The 21041-nt window shown below is 43.8% G+C and overlaps 2 protein-coding genes across 2 annotated transcripts in view; both read right to left on the bottom strand.

The window, feature by feature from the left end:
• The window catches only part of LOC129840333 (uncharacterized), a 104874-nt gene that overhangs the window by 67516 nt on the left and 16317 nt on the right, over positions 1-21041 (bottom strand). The gene's annotated exons all lie outside the window — the stretch shown is intronic.
• LOC129840251 (papilin-like) lies at positions 10449-20126 on the bottom strand. Its single transcript, XM_055907983.1, has 6 exons — positions 19979-20126; positions 19762-19818; positions 19081-19278; positions 12176-12547; positions 11873-11956; positions 10449-11724 (listed from the first exon to the last, which is right to left on the bottom strand). Exons 3-5 carry the CDS (start codon positions 19166-19168, stop codon positions 11877-11879), a joined length of 540 nt encoding a protein of 179 aa, XP_055763958.1. The 5' UTR covers positions 19169-19278; positions 19762-19818; positions 19979-20126; the 3' UTR covers positions 10449-11724; positions 11873-11876.

Raw genomic sequence — 21041 nt, 5'->3', positions numbered from 1 at the left:
GCAATTGATTCAAACATGCTCTTAAACTTTCCTGACTGGCCATAGAGGACACCTAACTGATGGACCCAGGAAAGGGAATTCCGGATCAGTGGGAAGGCTGAGCAGCCAGCCTGTGTAATCAGATTTACACAGTGTGCTCCACAATGGACATAGAGGGCTAACGGCTGCTGCCTCCTCACAATTGCCTGTGCACCTGTGTATTTTCCTGCCATGTTTGAGGCACCATCGTAACTCTGCCCACGTAAGCCAGACATGGGCAAATTGAGCCTCAACAACACATCAGTTGCCACTTTCGCAATGCCCTCGCCTGTTGTCTCCGACACCCTGTATAGCCCAATAAACTCCTTGTGAGGGACAAGGTCATGGTCAACATAACGCAGACAGACACTCTCCTGTTCAGCACGAGACATCTTGAGTACCATCAACAATTAATGAAAATTGTACAATCGGAAGAGACCTAATCTCAGCTGCAATGCCTCGAATGACTGTATTGGCCATGATGTTCAGAATTTCATTCTGTGCTTTGCGGCCTGTGTACATTGTGGTACGCTCTGTTAACCACTTCAGTAAAATGGGATCATCCTCTTCTGCCCTAAGTTTCAAAAGCTGGTATAAATTCCCACTGTCATCCGTGTGGCCTCTAAAGGCTTGTCCCTGTCTTACTACATGCCGCACCGAACTAACAATTTTCATCAAGCAATGCCTTGCATCCTCCTGCTGTTTACCCCACGCACTGGATAACTGGACACTGATTGGATTTAGCTGGTGTGCTGTTACAATTACTGTGCTGTGAATTTTTCAATGGCTTTTCTCCAGTTCCTAAATCCTGCACTAATGAAGGCAGCATCTGCTCTTTGGCCAAAAGATGGCTGGCTTGAAAACCCTTAGCTACAGTGAAAACACAACACTCCTTTTATTGATGGATTATAATGTAGCCAGGGGAAATCGCGAAACCATCTCTCTTGAAACGTCAACACTCTGTTGGCAAGAGTTTGCGGTTCTATAAATTGTGGGTGTGTGTAACGGCAGTCCTCCTCCTCTTCATCTGACGAAGAGGAGTATTGAGGGAACCAAGGCGCAGCGTAGTGAAATGACATATTTTATTAACGAAAACACGAACTTGACTAAACTAACAAAAACAACAAACGGTGTAGACAGACCTAGACGACGTACTTACATAAAACAAGAAAAACGCACGAATAGGAACATAGGCTACACAAACCGAACAAACCGTAAACAGTCCCGCGTGGTGTACAGACACAGACACGGAAGACAATCACCCACAACGAACACTGTGACAACGCCTACCTAAATATGACTCTTAATTAGAGGAACGCCAAACACCTGCCTCTAACTAAGAGCCATACCAGGCAACCCAAAACCAACACAGAAACAGAAAACATAGAATGCCCACCCAACCTCACGTCCTGACCAACTAACACACATAACAAACTAACAGAAATAGGTCAGGAACGTGACATAACCCCCCCCATAAGGTGCGAACTCCGGGCGCACCAGCACAAAGTCTAGGGGAGGGTCTGGGTGGGCATCTGACCACGGTGGTGGCTCAGGCTCCGGGCGAGGTCCCCACCCCACCATAATCCATCCTAGCCTCCATCTCCCCCTAAGAATGTCCACCCTCATTTTACCCCCACAAAATCCCCTTAGTAACATCAATGACAGGGACAGCACCGGGACAGAGAGATAGATCAAGACAGAGGGATAGCACAAGACAGAGGGATAGATCAGAATAAAGAGGTAGATCAAGATAGAGAGGGAGATCATGATAGAGGGGCAACTCCGGACTGAAAGGCAGCTCCGGACAGAGAGACAGCTCTGGACTGAGGGGCAGTTCTGGGTATATAGCCGTTTCTGGCTGAAGGGCAGCTCATGGCTGACTGACGAATCTGGACGCTCATGGCAGGCTGACGGCTCTCGACGCTCATGGCAGGCTGACGGCTCTCGACGCTCATGGCTGGCTGACGGCTCTCGACGCTCATGGCTGGCTGACGGCTCTCGACGCTCATGGCTGGCTGACGGCTCTCGACGCTCATGGCTGGCTGACGGCTCTCGACGCTCATGGCTGACTAACGGCTCTCGACGCTCATGGCTGGCTGACGGCTCTCGACGCTCATGGCTGGCTGACGGCTCTCAACGCTCATGGCTGGCTGACGGCTCTCGACGCTCATGGCTGGCTGACGGCTCTCGACGCTCATGGCTGGCTGACGGCTCTCGACGCTCATGGCAGGCTGACGGCTCTGGACGCTCATGGCTCTCTGACGGCTCTGGACGCTCATGGCTCGCTGGCGGCTCTGGCAGATCCTGTCTGGTTGGCGGCTCTGGCAGATCCTGTCTGGTTGGCGGCTCTGGCAGATCCTGTCTGGTTGGCGGCTCTGGCAGATCCTGTCTGGTTGGCGGCTCTGGCAGATCCTGTCTGACGGACGGCTCTAGCGGCTCCTGTCTGGCGGGCGGCTCTAGCGGCTCCTGTCTGGCGGACGGCTCTGTAGGCTCATGGCAGACGGGCGGCTTTGCAGGCTCATGGCAGACGGGCGGCTTTGCAGGCTCATTGCAGACGGATGGCTCAGACGGCGCTGGGGAGACGGATGGCTCAGATGGCGCTGGGGAGACGGATGGCTCAGATGGCGCTGGGGAGACGGATGGCTCAGATGGCGCTGGGGAGACGGATGGCTCTGGCCGGATAAGGCGCACTGTAGACCTGGTGCGTAGTGCCGGAACTGGAGGCACCGGGCTAAGGACACGCACCTTCATACTAGTGCGGGGAGCAGGGACAGGGCACACTGGACTCTCAAAGCCCACTCTATACCTGGTGCGTGGTACCGGCACTGGTGGCACCGGGCTGAGGGCAAGCACATCAGGATTAGTAGGGGGAGAAGAAACAGTGTGTACAGGGCTCTGGAGACGCACAGGTGGCTTAGTGCGTGGTGCCGGAACTGGAGGCACCGAACTGGATACACGCACTACAGGGAGAGTGCGTGGAGGAGGAACAGGGCTCAGGAGACGCACTGGTAGCCTAGTGCGTAGTGTAGGCACTGTAGGTACTAGGCTGGGGCGGGGAGGTGGCGCAGGAAATACCGGACCGTGGAGGCGTACTGGCTCTCTTGAGCATTGAGCCTGCCCAACCTTACCTGGTTGAATGCTCCCGATCACCGACCAGTGCGGGGAGGTGGAATAACCCGCACCGGCCTATGTAGGCGAACCGGGGAAACCATGCGTAAGGCAGGTGCCATGTATGCCGGCCCGAGGAGACGCACTGGAGACCAGACGCGTTGAGCCGGCCTCATGACACCTGGCTCAATACCCAATCTAGCCCTACCAGTGCGGGGAGGTGGAATAACCCGCACTGGGCTATGCACTCGTACAGGAGACACCGTGCGCTCTACTGCGTAACACTGCGCCTGCCCATACTCCCGCTCTCCACGGTAAGCCTGGGAAGTGGGCGCAGGTCTCCTACCTGCCCTTGGCCCACTACCTCTTAGCCACCCCCCAAGAAATTTTTGGGTGTTACTCACGGGCTTTTTGGGCTTCCGTGCAAGACGCGTTCCCTCATAACTCCGGTTCCCTTCTCCGGTTGCCTCTGCTCTCCTCAGTGCCTCCAGCTGTTCCCATGGGAGGCGATCCCTACCAGCCAGGATCTCCTCCCATGTGTAGCAACCTTTCCCGTCCAATACATCGTCCCAAGTCCATTCCTCCTTCTTTCTCTGTCCCTTACTCCGTTTACTCCGCTGCTTGGTTCTGGAGATTTGGTGGGTGATTCTGTAACGGCAGTCCTCCTCCTCTTCATCTGACGAAGAGGAGTATTGAGGGAACCAAGGCGCAGCGTAGTGAAATGACATATTTTATTAACTAAAACACGAACTTGACTAAACTAACAAAAACAACAAACGGTGTAGACAGACCTAGACGACCTACTTACATAAAACAAGAAAAACGCACGAATAGGAACATAGGCTACACAAACCCGAACAAACCGTAAACAGTCCTGCGTGGTGTACAGACACAGACATGGAAGACAATCACCCACAAGGAACACTGTGACAACGCCTACCTAAATATGACTCTTAATTGGAGGAACGCCAAACACCTGCCTCTAACTAAGAGCCATACCAGGCAACCCAAAACCAACACAGAAACAGAAAACATAGAATGCCCACCCAACCTCACGTCCTGACCAACTAACACACATAACAAACTAACAGAAATAGGTCAGGAACGTGACAGTGTGGCTGATATGGTTTTGTGCCATCACTGTGGTAACTGGACAATGTTGTGCCACTGTCCCCTATACTGGTGCTGCTGGCAACAAGGGTGACACCTGGTCCTGCCGTGGCTGTGACACTGTCCTCTGAAGTCTCTCTCCCTGGCTCTTTCCCTTTCACCACCCTCACTGACTCAGTCTGTCTCCTAGAAAATAAATAAGGTGTTTGCCGTACTCCTAACTACCAGTACCCAAAACTACACAATTAATCACAACAGCAATACCATTGCCTTCCGTAAACAAATCTTAGTTTAGTCACCAGTTTAAGTTGAGAGTGGGGGTATCCCTGGCATTTTCCAATTATGTCCCTATTTTACAAGTCAAAAGAATTGAGAACCTTTCATAATGTTGCCAAACAAAGACTCAACAAACTTACCTGAGACTCCCTGTCTCTGCCAGTCTGTCCCTGCAAATCTGTCCCCAGCTCTGCTGTTTGTGTGCCATCTGTTGCCTGCTCTGCCTAATGACATCATTGTGAAACATTTACATTAGCATTTCACTTCTTTCTTATGAACATTTTATCAACTAGTCTTTGAGATATTAGGCTACTAGAGTTCTTACTTTGCGTTTTGGTGTACTGAAAAATACTCTGATGTCAATCTTTTTACTTTTTTCTGCCATTTTTCTACCTGGCTGGCTGGCCTAGCTGCACACACACACATTTACACAACATATGCTGCAACCTTTCGTAATTTTAATATAGTTTGTTTCATATTGGCTGGCTTCCAACAATAGCTGAATTTGCAAAGCTAGCGAGCACCAATTCCGTTTCTGTGGTGTTTGCTATAATCTTTGCTACCTGGTTAAATAAAGGTGAAAAAATATTAAAAAGTTCACTAGCGACAATTTAGCTTTTGCAACGAGACCATTAAATATATTTAAGACAATGGTATACGAGAGTGTAGTTCTGTTCAGTTTATCGCTAACCTTATCACAGGGACTTAAGCACTCCAGCTGCATGCTGATCTTGGAATAAACTGACGATAGCAAAGATTCCATCTTTGACGACGCCACATAAATGGAATAGGTACTAGCTTTTCTAGCTAGCTTGATGGTTAATGTTTGCTTTAGTTTGCGTGCTAGCCCTGCAAATTCAGCTAGTGTGTGAACCCTGCCAACATAAAAATAAATAAATAACATTGCTATGGACCTGCTATGGATTGACTGGATTAACCTCGCGTCAATTACGTACATGTGCCTTTCGGACAGTAGATACCACACCTCTATTACCTTGCCAGCTAAAGGAATGGCAGTGGATCAAACCATCGTGAGGCAAAGTGCGGGGGGAGGTCGCAATCGGGTATTAAGTGTCTATAATCAGCACAAGTGCTTTCATTGCGTATTATTAATATTATTGAAATTACGTAGTTATGTTTAAGTGATATATTGGGGGGGACAAATCACATTTTTCCCAAGATGGGGGGGTCGTGTCCCCACTGGGATTTCCGCCTATGGCTACATGTGCACCACCAAGTCAGAACATTAGGCTGTTATGAAGGGGAAAGGGACTAAATTATTAAGGTGAGGCACGTGGGCTACTAACAGGTTAATATACAACAGTTTGCAAACTGATATGTGACACCAAAATAACATGCAAAACTTTTTTTTATAGCTAAACAGATGGGGCTCTGCTGTTAAACTCCACTGTCTGTTTTCATCAATCCACTGATTCTCAGCTCTCCAGTAGTCTGGTCCAGGGTTGTACGCTCTTTGAAGACAGCATAGATGTCCAGACCACCAAAATCCTTGTTCTTCCCATGCTTCCATATGATGCTTGTGATGAGGTCAGTCACTGTGGACTTGTCCTACATCAACACGAGCTCACCCCCCACCTTAAGATTAAGCTGATCTGGATAAACAGACATTCCAAACATATAAAAGAGTATTGATGTATTCAAATTAGAAGCCAGGGTAACACTTTATTTTAAAGGGTATAAATGTTACTCCATTGGCATTAAAAATTACAGTATTAACTTTCTGAGCTGCCCACTTTGCCCAGAATTTGCCCACTCACTGCCGCTGGAGTTAACTGAGGGTATCATCATCATCACAATTATTGAGACGCTACAAAATTACCCAGCTCTCACAGTGCATCCAAAATCAACACTTCTAATGCTTCCCCCAGAGAAGGTAGAGAAAGCAAGAAGCCCCACTACCCAATTTTTTTCTGATCGGGGCGGGGCCACTCTGGTCTACTTATTGCCCCCACCCCATGGAGGCGGTTCCCCAGGGTGAGACATCACACTGGATAATTGTTTCTGGGTGGGGTGGGTGAGGCAAGCAGGAGGGGAAAGTAAGTAGACCAGAGCCAGCTGTTCCCTCTCGTGTGAGCATGCCAGATATTATGGATGAACCATGAGCTCACACGGGAAAAGCATGCTCACACCACACGGTAAAAGTATACTAACACGAGAGAGGAAACACCCACTTAAGACCGGAACCGTCACCATTTTTTTCAATGGTAAAAGGCCTCAGTAAAATGTGTTATTTATCCACCATCTTTGCTTCCACTTCTAACCAACAACTATAACTATGTATACTGAACCAAAATATAAACGCAACATGGAAAGTGTTGGTCCCATGTTCCATGAACTGAAATAAAAGATCCCAGAAATTTGCCATATGCACAAAAAGCTTATTTATCTCAAATGTTGTGCACAAATTTGTTTACATCCTTGTTAGTGAGCATTTCTCCTTTGTCAGGATAATCCATCCACCTGACAGGTGTGGTATATCAACAAGCTGATTAAACAGCATGATCATTACTCAGGTGAATTTTGTGCTAGGGACAATAAAAAGCCACTCTAAAATGTGCAGTTCTGTCACACAACACAATGCCACAGATGTTTGTGTGTGGCGTCATTTGGGCGAGCTGTTTGCTGACATCACTGTTGTGAACAGAGTGCCCCATGGTGGCGGTGGGGTTATGGTATGGGCAGACAAAAGCTGCAGTGTCACGCAATGACCGTAGATTGCTTTGTATGTTTCTATTTTTAGTTTGGTCAGGGTGTGATGTGGGTGGGTATTCTATGTCTGGGTATTCTATGTTGTAGGTCTAGGTTTTCTGTTTCTGTATGTTTGGCCTGGTGTGGTTCCCAATCAGAGGCAGCTGTCTATCGTTGTCTCTGATTGGGAGCCATATTTAGGTAGCCTGTTTTCACACTTTTGTTTGTGGGTGGTTGTTTCCTGTTTCAGTGTTTGCACCATATGGGACTGTTTTGTTTGTTTGTGTTTTGTTAATTTTGTTCTGTGTTCATTTTGATTTATTAAAAATATGTTATGGACACTTACCACGCTGCACCTTGGTCCTCCTCTCCTTCTCCAGATGACAATTGTTACATACAGACAATGAACACAATTGCATTTTATCTATGGCCATTTGAATGCACACAGTTACCGTGACAAGATCCTGAGGCCCATTGTCGTACCATTCATCCACCGCCATCACCTAATGTTTCAGTATGACAATACACAGTCCCATGTCGCAAGGATCTGTACACAATTGCAGGAAACTGAGAATGTCCCAGTTCTTCCATGCCCTGCATATTCACCAGCCATGTTACCCATTGAGCATGTTTGAGATGTTCTGGATCGACGTGTACAACAGCGTGTTCCAATTCACGCCAATATCCAGCAACTTCGCACAGCTATTGAAAAGGAGTGGGACAACATTCCACAGTCTCTATGCGAAGGAGATGTGTTGCGCTGCATGAGGCAAATGGTGGTCACACCAGATACTGACTGGTTTTCTGATCCACGCCCCTCTGTTTTTTTTTAAGGTATCTGTGACCAACAGTAATCTGTATTTCCAGTCGTGAAATCCATAGTTTAGCAAATAATTTATTTACTTCAGTTGACTGATTTCCTTTTATGTACCTTAACTCAGTAAAATCTTTGAAATTGTTGCATGTTGCGTTTTATATTTTTAGTCAGTGTATATTTTGTACATTTTTGAATTCAGTCTAACACAAAATGTGAAATTAGTCAATGGGTATGGATACTTCCTGAAGGCACTGTGTGTGAAGGTTAACACAAAATATTTCAGCTGTTAAAATATCTCTGCTTGCCAATACAATAGTCCTATAATATGTCATCATTGGGAGGCAGAAGTGGAAACCCCAAGGGTTGAGGAGTAACTGATTACAACCTACCCGACCCTGGAAACCCCCTATTTCTTATGCTAAAGCCACCCACACAAACACACACAGCCAAAATTAATCATCATTTTATGGACCTGCAGATAGGCCTTATACAGTCACATACTAAAGTTATAGGGTGTGGTCGACATATTTAAAACGTAGCCTACTTGTGCGACAATGACTTATGCTTCGAACACACGGATAACGTTAGCATTTTGGTACATCATAATTACATTAATTGCCTATGAAACGCTGTATTTGCCTTGCAGCATTGCGTTACAGAGGCAGTTGCAGTGCGTTTGGTGTGGTGCATACTTTGGATTTATCGAATGTATGTGTCAAACTGTATGCGTAGACGGCTTGACAACTCATCCCAAACCATCTCAATTGGGTTGTGATTGTGGAGGCCAGGTCATCTGATGCAGCACTCCATCGCTCTCCTTCTTGGTCAAAGACCCCTTACACAGCCTGGAGGTGTGTTGGGTAATTGTCCTGTTGAAAAACAAGTGATAGTCCCACTAAGCGCAAACCAGATGGGATGGTGTATCGCTGCAGAATGCTGTGGTAGCCATGCTGGTTAAGTGTGCCTTGAATTCTAAATAAATCACTGACAATGTTACCAGCAAAAGCACCCCCACACCTCCTCCTCCATGCTTCACTCTTCCTCCATGCTTCAAGCAGAGATCATCCGTTCAGCTACTCTGCCTCTCACAAAGACACGGCAGCTGCAACCAAAAATCTCAAATTTGGAATCTTCAGATCAAAAGACATTTCCACTGGTCTAATGTCCATTGCTCGTCTTTCCTTGCCCAAGCAAGACTGTTCTTCATGTTGGTGTCCTTTAGTAGTGGTTTCTTTGCAGCAATTCGACCATGAAGGCCTGATTCAAGTAGTCTCCTCTGAACAGCTGATGTTGAGATGTGTCTGTTACTTGAACTCTGTGAGGTGCAATCTGAGGTGCAGTTAATTGCTGATTTCTGAGGCAGGTAACTCTAATGAACTTATCCCCTGCAGCAGAGAGAACTTTGGGTCTTCCTTTCCTGTGGCGGTCCTCATGAGAGGCAGTTTCAACATAACGCTTGATGGTTTTTGCGACTGCACTTGAAGAAACTTTCAAAGTTCTTGAAATGTTCCAGATTGACTGACCTTTGTCTTAAAGTAATGATGGACTGTTGTTTGTCTTTGCTTATTTGAGCTGTTCTTGCCATAATCTGGACTTGGTCTTTTACCAAATAGGACTCTATCTTCTGTATACCACCCCTACCTTGTCCCAACACAACTGATTGGCTCAAACGCATTAAGGCAAGGAATTCCTTGTTAAAAGTTAAAATGTACTTTTAACAAGGCACACCTATTAATTGAAATGCATTCCAGGTGACCACATCATGAAGCTGGTTGAGAGAATGCCAAGAATTAGCAAAGCTGCAATGGTGTACTTATGTAAAAGTACTTTAAAGTGCTACTTAAGTAGTTTTTTGGGGGTATCTGTACTTTACTATTTATATTTTGGACAACTTTTACTTCTTTTACTTCATTACATTCCTAAAGAAAATAATGTACTTTTTACTCAAAAGTGTGTCACATTTTGAATGCTTAGCAGGACAAGAAAATGGTCTGATTCACACACCTATCAAGACAACATCCCTGGTTATTTTGCCTCTGGAAAATGTCAAGAACTTTGAAAGTGCCATTGCAAAAACCATCAGGCGCTATGATGAAACTGGCTCTCATGAGGACCGCCACAGGAAAGGAAGACTCAGAGTTACCTCTGCTACAGAGGAGAAGTTAATTTGAGTTACCAGCCTCATTTTGATGTCTTCACTATGATAATACATGTAGACACACCCTCTCCCCCCATGTAGAAAATTGTAAAAATAAAGAAAAACCCCTTGAATGAGTAGGTGTGTCCAAACTTTTGACTGGTACTAATTATATATATATATATACACACACACAAAATACTCTGATATGAGCGGAGAAAAATACTCTGACAAAAGTTCTCCGCAGCACCCCTTGTTAATTTCATATTTAAATATATTTGGCCTGAATGTTTATTGCAAAATATATAAAGGCTTTTATACAAAATACTTACATACATAACACACACCACTCATACACTAGGATTAATGTACAACAGGGGGAAATTATCATGTCAATATAATCATGCAAATAATTCAGTTAAAATACAGTAGGCCTAAGGTATCTACAGGGCATGGGCATTCCTCTGCTTTATCTTGACATGTCCATAACACTTGCTAGCAATCATTTTGTTATGAAATAGAAGAGAGGACAGGTGGAAGCTGGGAAATATGCAGAGTAGAAGTGGCAGCTTTGGACATTACTTACTAAACGAGATTAAAATAAACTAACGCGTGTAACGTTGCCACATTAAATGTGATACGAAACAGAATGAATGGTCATGCATGTTTTCCTTGCCCTGATTTAAGTGCCACAGAGTGGATATTCTGTTGATTGGCCAGAAATGATACCTGTCAATTTAAGTATGTGGTCATGTGTGTAGGAAAGGGAAGAGCAAAAAAAAAGAACAAAAAGAACAAAGAGGAAATGCTTTTTTGAAAACTTTGCAAGTAAAATTGCTCCGTAATGGTGTAGTTTAAACCTGTTCCACTGAATTATTTGCCATCAAAAGGGAAATTACTGGATTTAAGGACTTCTATTCAACACCACGGAGTGATGAGTGTATCTGATTGAATGTGAATTGTTGATCGACTCTCCTGCTCTTACAATTGGAATATAATTTATATTTTTTGTGGCTTTACCTTTTTTGGGAAAGTACTGAATTGAATATTGGGAATCCTGGATTTAAAGGACATTTTTGGTTGAACTGAATTTCTTTTTGACTTTGACCTTTGGACTACTGACGATATTGACTATTAGTTTGATTGCTGGTTACATCCGATACAGAAAGCCGTATTGCATCCAATTTTGTGTTGGTTTATGATTTGTTGCTGTTTCACTTCTAATCAAAGCTTTAATATGATGCTTTAAAGGTGCTTCGCTTTGTTGGGGTTGTGCATTTTTATACTTTCTCAATTTCAAAAAGGTCTTCTAGGGGTCAAACTATTGCTACACATTTCCCACTCCTTGTTTTTAGAAAGCACACTTGTTTAGAAAGGACCAGTGATGTTATAAATGGACCTCAGTTTCACCGAACACCAACCAGTCTATTGCTATGGAAATATTCTCTGAACGTTAGAATGCCTTGTCGTCCAGTGCTGGTAACCCGGATGAGACGGTGGGTTCTCGTCTTCATGATCCTCTGTGTACCTGTGGTCCACAGTTCCCTGTCTAGAGAGAAGTCAGTTAGTAGGAACAAGAGTTGGTAACATACTAACAGTCTGCTTATAGTGAGTTGACCAGAGTGTAAGAAGAAGTATTGTACAATAAAGGGAAATTAAGTGAAAACAGTCTACATTGTTATCACACTGCAACTTACCGTCCTACAATGCTGAATTCTCTTCTGCTGCCCCCTTTCCATTGTCGTACTTCACCGTGTCTTCGTTCAGCAGCATGGACACCTCTGCAAGAAAACACAGTAGGAGAACTCAACTGGAGAAATGAAACCATTCAGAATTAATGTGATTCAAGAATGCTATAATTACAATGGCACTGATTCCTGCTCTGTTATGCCAGTTTAAAATGAAGCCAGTCTTTCCCATCTATTTGAGACTGACGTCTGTACATTTATCCTGATGCATTCAGAGGGACTTGATGTTTGCTATCCCTTACTCATACACACCTCCATTTGCCTCTCCTTTTTCAGCTGCGTTTAGGTCACCCCCTGGTGCAGCGCTGCCATCCGTTTTAGACTCATCCTCGCCCACTGATGCAGTACTGCCATCCGTTTTAGACTCATCCTCGCCCACTGGTGCAGCGCTGCCATCCGTTTTGGACTCATCCTCGCCCACTGGTGCAGCGCTGCCATCCGTTTTGGACTCATCCTCGCCCACTGGTGCAGTACTGCCATCCGTTTTGGACTCATCCTCGCCCACTGGTGCAGCGCTGCCATCCGTTTTAGACCCATCCTCGCCCACTGGTGCAGCGCTGCCATCCGTTTTGGACTCATCCTCGCCCACTGGTGCAGCGCTGCCATCTGTTTTAGACTCGCCCACTGAGGAAACAAACAGAGGGTAAACCATGTACTACAGCCTCTATACTGAACCACCAGTGTTTCCGAGACAGTGTTTTCTTAGACAGGACAAGCCCTCCCACCACAATGTTTTTCAAACCCGACTTGTTCTAACAATCCTCAACATATTTGATTGTAGAATTCCATTGGAATGCCACTTTCACCTCAATCTGTAACCAGGTGTCCATCCAACCTTATTAATGGAAGTACATGTCCGACTACATTCTTTTTAATGACCAGCCTGATGGAAACAGCTAATGTCAGTAAACTTCAAATGACGACAAAACACGCAAGACAAGGTGGGATCTTTTTGTGTCTGTCAAATTAATTATGTGAGAAATGACAGTGGAAACGCTTTTATGCACAAATATTGATTTAATAACGATCATATTAAAGTAAACTTGGAGTCACGCAATGACGTGTGGTCCTGCCACTACGACTCTGGAAAGTACGCAGTTTATTAGGTTACAGATTAAATAAATTATGAACTTCACAGGGTGGTGAAAGTGCAAAGTGATGAGTTTGATGCTCCTTTCAAATAAATATCGAGGGTCTTATTCTGGTGACATGATGAAAGATGGTTGGGTGCTGTTTGACAAATAAAAAAATAATCAGACTTTTCTCCATAATAATTTCATCATGTATGCTATGCCCGCACTGTATCTGCGAGCTGTTGGCTAGAGGTCACATTTTGGGGTGAAAAACCATCAGAAGAATTGAAAATGGGATGGAAACCCACTTAAGTTGTATTTTTTATTCAGTAGATGGGAAATTAACTGCAAACGTTATTTTTATGTGTACCATGACATCACGCACAGCCTTATATCCGCAACAAGTCAGTTTAATGGAAACATCTCTCTGGTGGAAAAACATGCATATTGTTTTTATGCAGATTTTAGAATATTCTCATGAAAATCTGTCGCCAATTGGATGGAAACCTAGCTAGTGTCTTAACCTTCTTCAGGTTTTGTCACCGGCTTAACACTGTTGGCATTGTTGCCAGCCGTCCCTGAGGACAGAATAACAAAGTTTGTCTATAAATCATCTCCCCCAGTTAAGTATGACTCCTATCCTGTCTGTGGGTAGTGGAGCTTACAGAGGGGAGTTTTGTTCACAGTTGCACCAAATGATATTTCAGCAAAACCCTTCATCTGTTTGGAACAATCGTCAAAGCTTGATTCTAGTGGAAGTTCTGTGGAAGTACCATCTCAGAAGAAATACCTAGCCACACAGAATTAAGTTCCTATGATATTCTGAGATACGCAGATACCCATCTAATACAGTCTAAAATTAGCTAATGATTTCAGGAAATCTAAGAGTCGGTATGAAAAATTATGGGAAAAAAGTTGCAAGACCACAAGCAATGAGCTGTTGGAAGATTTATCCTACATTTACACTCTAAGCTACTTCAATAATGAGGACAGAACAGAGAACACTAATAAACAACTGCCGTACTGTACATGCACACCTAAAATCTACTATAAATACAGGTAGAACAGGCATCATTTCATAATGACTGTCAGCAAAATGGTGTAGATACTAGTAGTACTGGCTCCCACTCACCTACAAGTTGCCACTTACTAACCTTCTATTTTGACAAGAATAACTTCCCAATAAAGTATACCAGTAGGCATAGCATCATACACAGTGACTTCCTGCTGCCAGTCATCAACAGAATTCAAATAAAATAGCAATCTATGTTCTTTTGATATTCTGAGAAATGCAGATGAGCATCGATGCTACTTCTGCTTTATGACGACAAAACCTGCAAAGGTATTCAGATGTTCAAACAAAACATGGAAGCAGTTCTGATAACTCAAAATGTTCTGATTGACAGATCAAATAAAGCAGAAGACTCACACTGAACTCATTAAATAATTGGCTTTTGGAGCATACAAACTAGCAAGGGGTGACAGTGACAATCTTTATTCAGAGTGTTACCTCTACGGGTGACATTTTGACAGTGAAAAAATGCATAGATGTAAAGATACACTAAAACCCAAGCAGGTTATTTCAAATACTCATCACACAGAAAATCACATTGTAGGATTTTTAATGAATTTATTTGCAAATTATGGTGGAAAATAAGTATTTGGTCAATTACAAAAGTTTCTCAAAACTTTGTTATATACCCTTTGTTGGCAATGACAGAGGTCAAACGTTTTCTGTAAGTCTTCACAAGGTTTTCACACACTGTTGCTGGTATTTTGGCCCATTCCTCCATGCAGATCTCCTCTAGAGCAGTGATGTTTTGGGGCTGTTGCTGTGCAACATGGACTTTCAACTCCCTCCAAAGATGTTCTATGGGGTTGAGATCTGGAGACTGGCTAGGCCACTCCAGGCCCTTGAAATGCTTCTTACAAAGCCACTCCTTCGTTGCCCGGGCGGTGTGTTTGGGATCATTGTCATGCTGAAAGACCCAGCCACGTTTCATCTTCAATGCCCTTGCTGATGGAAGGAGGTTTTCACTCAAAATCTCACGATACATGGCCCCATTCATTCTTTCCTTTACACTGATCAGTCGTCCTGGTCCCTTTGCAGAAAAACAGCCCTTGGCATGACATGTCACCAGTTTCCTGTTTTCTGGAGAGCGCGAGAAGGGACCTGGATTTTCCTTCTGATAAGCTGTCGTTATGGACGACTAATATCTCCGGCTTTGATTTTATTTGATACATGTGACAATATCATCGTAAAGTATGTTTTTTCAATATAGTTTAATCAGATTATTGAAATTTTTGCCTTGTTCCGTTCTCTGAGTTTGTTGACGATGGAGAGATTCGCGGCACTTGGCAAGTGTGCTTGCTAAATCGAGAAGGAAAAAGGCCGTTCTAAAACCAAACAACGATTGTTCTGGACAAAGGACCCCTTGTACAACATTTTGATGGAAGATCAAAAGTAGGACCCATTTCAGCAAAAGTAGGACCCATTTTATGATGTTATTTCATATATCTGTCGTACATGTGAACTAGTCGTTTGCGCCCAGAGTTTGGGCACTCTCTCGCTAAACCTAAGCTGGATGTCGTAATGAAGTTATTTTTAGAATTCTAACACGCCGATTGCATTAAGAACTAGTGTATCTATCATTTCCTATACAACATGTATTTTTTTGTTATGTTTATGAATAGTTATTTGGTCAAAATATGTGTGTCAGAAAAAGTGTCAGAAAAATATCCGGACGTTGTGGGAAAAAGATGCTACGTTAGCACAATGTATAACCACTGATTTCAGCTCTAAATATGCACATTTTCGAACAAAACATAAGTGTATGTATAACCTGATGTTATAGGACTGTCATCGGATGAAGCTTATCAAGGTTAGTCAAAAATTATATATCTTGCTGGTTTATTCGCTATCGCTAACGTGCCTATTGCTATCGCTAACGTGCCTTGATGAATGAATGCGGTAGTATGGTAGGCTATTGTAGTAAGCTAATATAATGCTATATTGTGTTTTCGCTGTAAAACACTTAAAAAATCGGAAATATTGGCTGGATTCACAAGATTTGCCTTTAATTTGCTGTACACCATCGATTTTTCAGAAATGTTTTATGAAGAGTATTTAGGTGCAATTTCTGATTGTAGCTGCAATGTAAACTATGATTTATACCTGAAATATGCAAATTTTTCGAACAAAACATAGATTTATTGAATAACATGTTATAAGACTGTCATCTGATGAAGTTGTTTGTTGGTTAGTTTGGTTGGTTCTTGGTTAGTTAGGTTGGCTTTGTGCATGCTACCTGTGCTGTGAAAAATGTCTGTCCTTTTTTGTATTTGGTGGTGAGCTAACATAAATATATGTGGTGTTTTCGCTGTAAAACATTTTAAAAATCGGACATGTTGACTGGATTCACAAGATGTGTATCTTTCATTTGCTGTATTGGACTTGTTAATGTGTGAAAGTTAAATATTTCCAAAAAATATCTTTTGAATTTCGCGCTCTGCCTTTTCAGTGGAATGTGGGAGGAGTTCCGCAAGCGGAACACCAGAGCCAGACAGGTTAAAGAAGTTACAGGTCTGTGAGAGCCAGAAATCTTGCTTGTTTGTAGGTGACCAAATACTTATTTTCCACCATAATTTGCAAATAAATTCATTAAAAATCCTACAATGTGATTTTCTGGATTTTTTTTTCTCATTTTGTCTGTCATAGTTGAAGTGTACCTATGATGAAAATTACAGGCCTATCTCATCTTTTTAATTGGGAGTACTTGCACAATTGGTGGCTGACTAAATACTTTTCTGCCCCACTGTATATAACATCACTAAAATCTAAAACCGCAAGTAATGTACATCGTACCAGCTCCTTCCTGGCCTCCAGAGAAAATCAAGCCTTATGCCGTTAACTTTGTGGGACTGTTGGGTTTGGGGCCCTTGTTTGAGGTAGCTTGCTTGCTTTTACAACTTGGTGAAAGAGGGCAACACATACACACTGAACTATGCTCAACTCTCCCATGCTGGTCCAGCCAGCCTTTCAGAATCTTTGCCTTCACACAGCCTGTAAGCCCGCTCTGTGGTGTCCTAAATCCAGCCACGCTCTGAGGTGTCCGCATGGTTCTAAAGCACCCTTTGCCTCTTTTTGTATCACATTCTAATGATAAAACGGGGGGGGGGGCTAAAATGTCATTTCAGAATGTGGGGGGGACATGACCCCTTTCCCCAGTGAAAGTTGCACCCCTGCTTATTTTATCTGTACCCTAAAAACAGCATGGTTTCCTGAGTCAAAGTGGGAACACACACCATATAATCGTGTAATTGTTTTATTTTTGTATTTAACCTTTATTTAACTAGGCAAGCCAGTAAAGAACAAATTCTTATTTACAATGACGGCCTACACCGGACGACACTGGGCCAATTGTGCTCCGCCCTATGGGACTCCCACAGTCGGTTGTGATATAGCCTGGATTCGAACCAGATTGTCTGTAGTGACGCCTCTAGCACTGAGATGTAGTATCTTAGACCGCTGCACCAGAGTGTCTGTAGTGACGCCTTTAGCACTGATATGTAGTGTCTTAGACCGCTGCACCAGAGTGTCTGTAGTGACGCCTCTAGCACTGAGATGTAGTGTCTTAGAACGCTGCACCAGAGTGTCTGTAGTGACGCCTCTAGCACTGAGATGTAGTGTCTTAGACCGCTGCACCAGAGTGTCTGTAGTGACGCCTCTAGCACCGAGATGTAGTATCTTAGACCGCTGCACCAGAGTGTCTGTAGTGACGCCTCTAGCACTGAGATGTAGTGTCTTCGACCGCTGCACCAGAGTGTCTGTAGTGACGCCTCTAGCACTGAGATGTAGTGTCTTTGACCGCTGCACCAGAGTGTCTGTAGTGACGCCTCTAGCACTAAGATGTAGTATCTTAGACCGCTGCACCAGAGTGTCTGTAGTGACGCCTCTAGCACTGAGATGTAGTGTCTTAGACCGCTGCACCAGAGTGTCTGTAGTGACGCCTCTAGCACTGAGATGTAGTGCCTTCGACCGCTGCACCAGAGTGTCTGTAGTGACGCCTCTAGCACTGAGATGTAGTGTCTTTGACCGCTGCACCAGAGTGTCTGTAGTGACGCCTCTAGCACTGAGATGTAGTGTCTTTGACCGCTGCACCAGAGTGTCTGTAGTGACGCCTCTAGCACTGAGATGTAGTGTCTTTGACCGCTGCACCAGAGTGTCTGTAGTGACGCCTCTAGCACTGAGATGTAGTGCCTTCGACCGCTGCACCAGAGTGTCTGTAGTGACACCTCTAGCACTGAGATGTAGTATCTTAGACCGCTGCACCAGAGTGTCTGTAGTGACGCCTCTAGCACTGAGATGTAGTGTCTTCGACCGTTGCACCAGAGTGTCTGTAGTGACGCCTCTAGCACTGAGATGTAGTATCTTAGACCGCTGCACCAGAGTGTCTGTAGTGACGCCTCTAGCACTGAGATGTAGTGTCTTTGACCGTTGCACCAGAGTGTCTGTAGTGATGCCTCTAGCACTGAGATGTAGTGTCTTTGACCGCTACACCAGAGTGTCTGTAGTGACGCCTCTAGCACTGAGATGTAGTATCTTAGACCGCTGCACCAGAGTGTCTGTAGTGACGCCTCTAGCACTAAGATGTAGTATCTTAGACCGCTGCACCAGAGTGTCTGTAGTGACGCCTCTAGCACTGAGATGTAGTGTCTTTGACCGCTGCACCAGAGTTTCTGTAGTGACGCCTCTAGCACTGAGATGTAGTGTCTTAGAACGCTGCACCAGAGTGTCTGTAGTGACGCCTCTAGCACTGAGATGTAGTGTCTTAGAACGCTGCACCAGAGTGTCTGTAGTGACGCCTCTAGCACTGAGATGTAGTGTCTTAGAACGCTGCACCAGAGTGTCTGTAGTGACGCCTCTAGCACTGAGTTGTAGTGTCTTTGACCGCTGCACCAGAGTGTCTGTAGTGAGAACTTGCACAATTGGTGGCTGACTAAATACTTTTTTGCCCCACTGTATCTGCATTGTCAAAATGTCCCCATAGAAGTACCATGTAAAAGGTGTGTTAGTGTTACTACCTGTGTTAGTGGGCTGATTGTTATTATTCTGATTCATGGAATAATCTCTAGAAGACTTCTCTCCTACAGTGCTGTAAACTGTATCCATGGCAACCCCAGAGAAAACCCTTGAAGCTCCAAGGTTGGTGACCTGAACATCCCCTACAGTGTGATAAACAGTATCCGGGGCAACAGAGTTCTGATTGTTGCCTGCATCCCCTGTAAAGTTAAACCATCCATCAACATTGTTTACAGCAAACAGAGTAGAAGACATTCCTTGAATTTAGGAGGTATTTGTCCTTTAAGGTTATGTTGAGAAAACGTGGAAATATTCTGGGACTCTCTCACACACACACACACACACACACACACACACACACACACACACACACACACACACACACACACACACACACACACACACACACACACACACACACACACACACACACACACACACACACACACACACACACACACACACACACACACACACACACACACACACACACACACTTTGATTAAAACAGGTTTCTTGATTTCTGGGGTGGGACAAAAACAACACTACTGTCCTGTGCTGTGAGGAAGCATGTGTGCAGTGCATGGAAGGTTGTGAATATAGTGCAGTACATGAATAATGTTGTGTTTGGGGACCCTGTTGGCAGGTTGAATATGGACCAGTCAAGTTAAGGTAACACTTACCACACAATCGACTAAAAAACTTGCTAAAAAATTCGATCCAGGTGTCTTGTAGATATTCTGAGATGAAAAAGGCACACAAAAATGTAAGACATTATTGACAGTTTCATTCAAATGGTTCTTTGTTTTAACTGGAATCCAAATGTTAAAAAAATAATTGTGAAGCAGTGAGTATGAAGAATTGAGACAGGAAGAGACAGAGAATCCAAAAAAAACCTGCCTGGCTTTTTTTTTTCCCATATCAAAAATCCTGTGGAGTAAAAAAAGTAATATGTTATTTTCCAAGTTGATCCATGGTTCTGTATCTTATGTGTTAAGTTTAACAGAGTGAGAAATAACCCATCATAAAGTACAAGTCTGTGTATTAACCATTCTATCAACTATGGAGTGTGACTTCACCCACATTTACATGCTTAAGCTGCAATAAGGAGACATCATTTGAGAGCATGCATACAGTACCTGCACAAGGCCGACTTCAAATCAATGTGAAAGTAACCGGTGCATTAAACAGCTGACAACGAATGCAAACTATGCTTAGATAAATCCTACACATGCATTGAAATAAAAGGCAATCATCAAAGGACTTACCCAGGCCTACAATCAACAAGGACGCATGAAGACAAAAAACCTCAAAGAATGACAAAAATCACTAAATATACACCTGCTTTTTTAAAGGGAGCTAACATGCTGACCACTCCGCTGGTGTTGCAAAATAAATGTACACATACAGTGCATTCAGAAAGTATTCAGACCCTTAACCATTTTCCATATTTTCTTACATTACAACCTTATTCTAAAATTGATAAAATAAAAAAATGTCCTCATCAATCTACACACAATACCCCATAATAAAACAGCGAAAACAGGTTTAGAAATGTTTTCAAATATATAATAAAATAAAAAACAGAAATACCTTATTTACATAAGTATTCAGACCCTTTGCTATGAGACTCGAAATTGAGCTCAGGTGCATCCTGTTCCCATTGATCATCCTTGAGATGTTTCTACAACTTGATTGCTGTCCACCTGTGCTAAATTCAATTGATTGGACATGATTTGGGAAGGCACACACCTGTCTATATACGGTCCCACAGTTGACAGTGCGTATCAGAGAAAAAACCAAGCCATGAGGTTGAAGGAATTGTCCATAGAGCTCAGAGACAGGATTATGTCGAGCCACAGAACTGCGGAAGGGTACCAAAACATTTCTTCAGCATTGAAGGTCCCCAAGAACACAGTGGCCTCCATCATTCTTAAATGGAACAAGTTTGGAACCACCAAGA

The sequence above is a fragment of the Salvelinus fontinalis genome, chromosome 41 (genome assembly GCF_029448725.1).
Source record: "Salvelinus fontinalis isolate EN_2023a chromosome 41, ASM2944872v1, whole genome shotgun sequence".
Classification (NCBI taxonomy): Eukaryota; Metazoa; Chordata; class Actinopteri; order Salmoniformes; family Salmonidae; genus Salvelinus; species Salvelinus fontinalis.
Note: the sequence above shows the minus strand (reverse complement) of the source record. Positions and strands in the feature narration are given on the sequence as shown.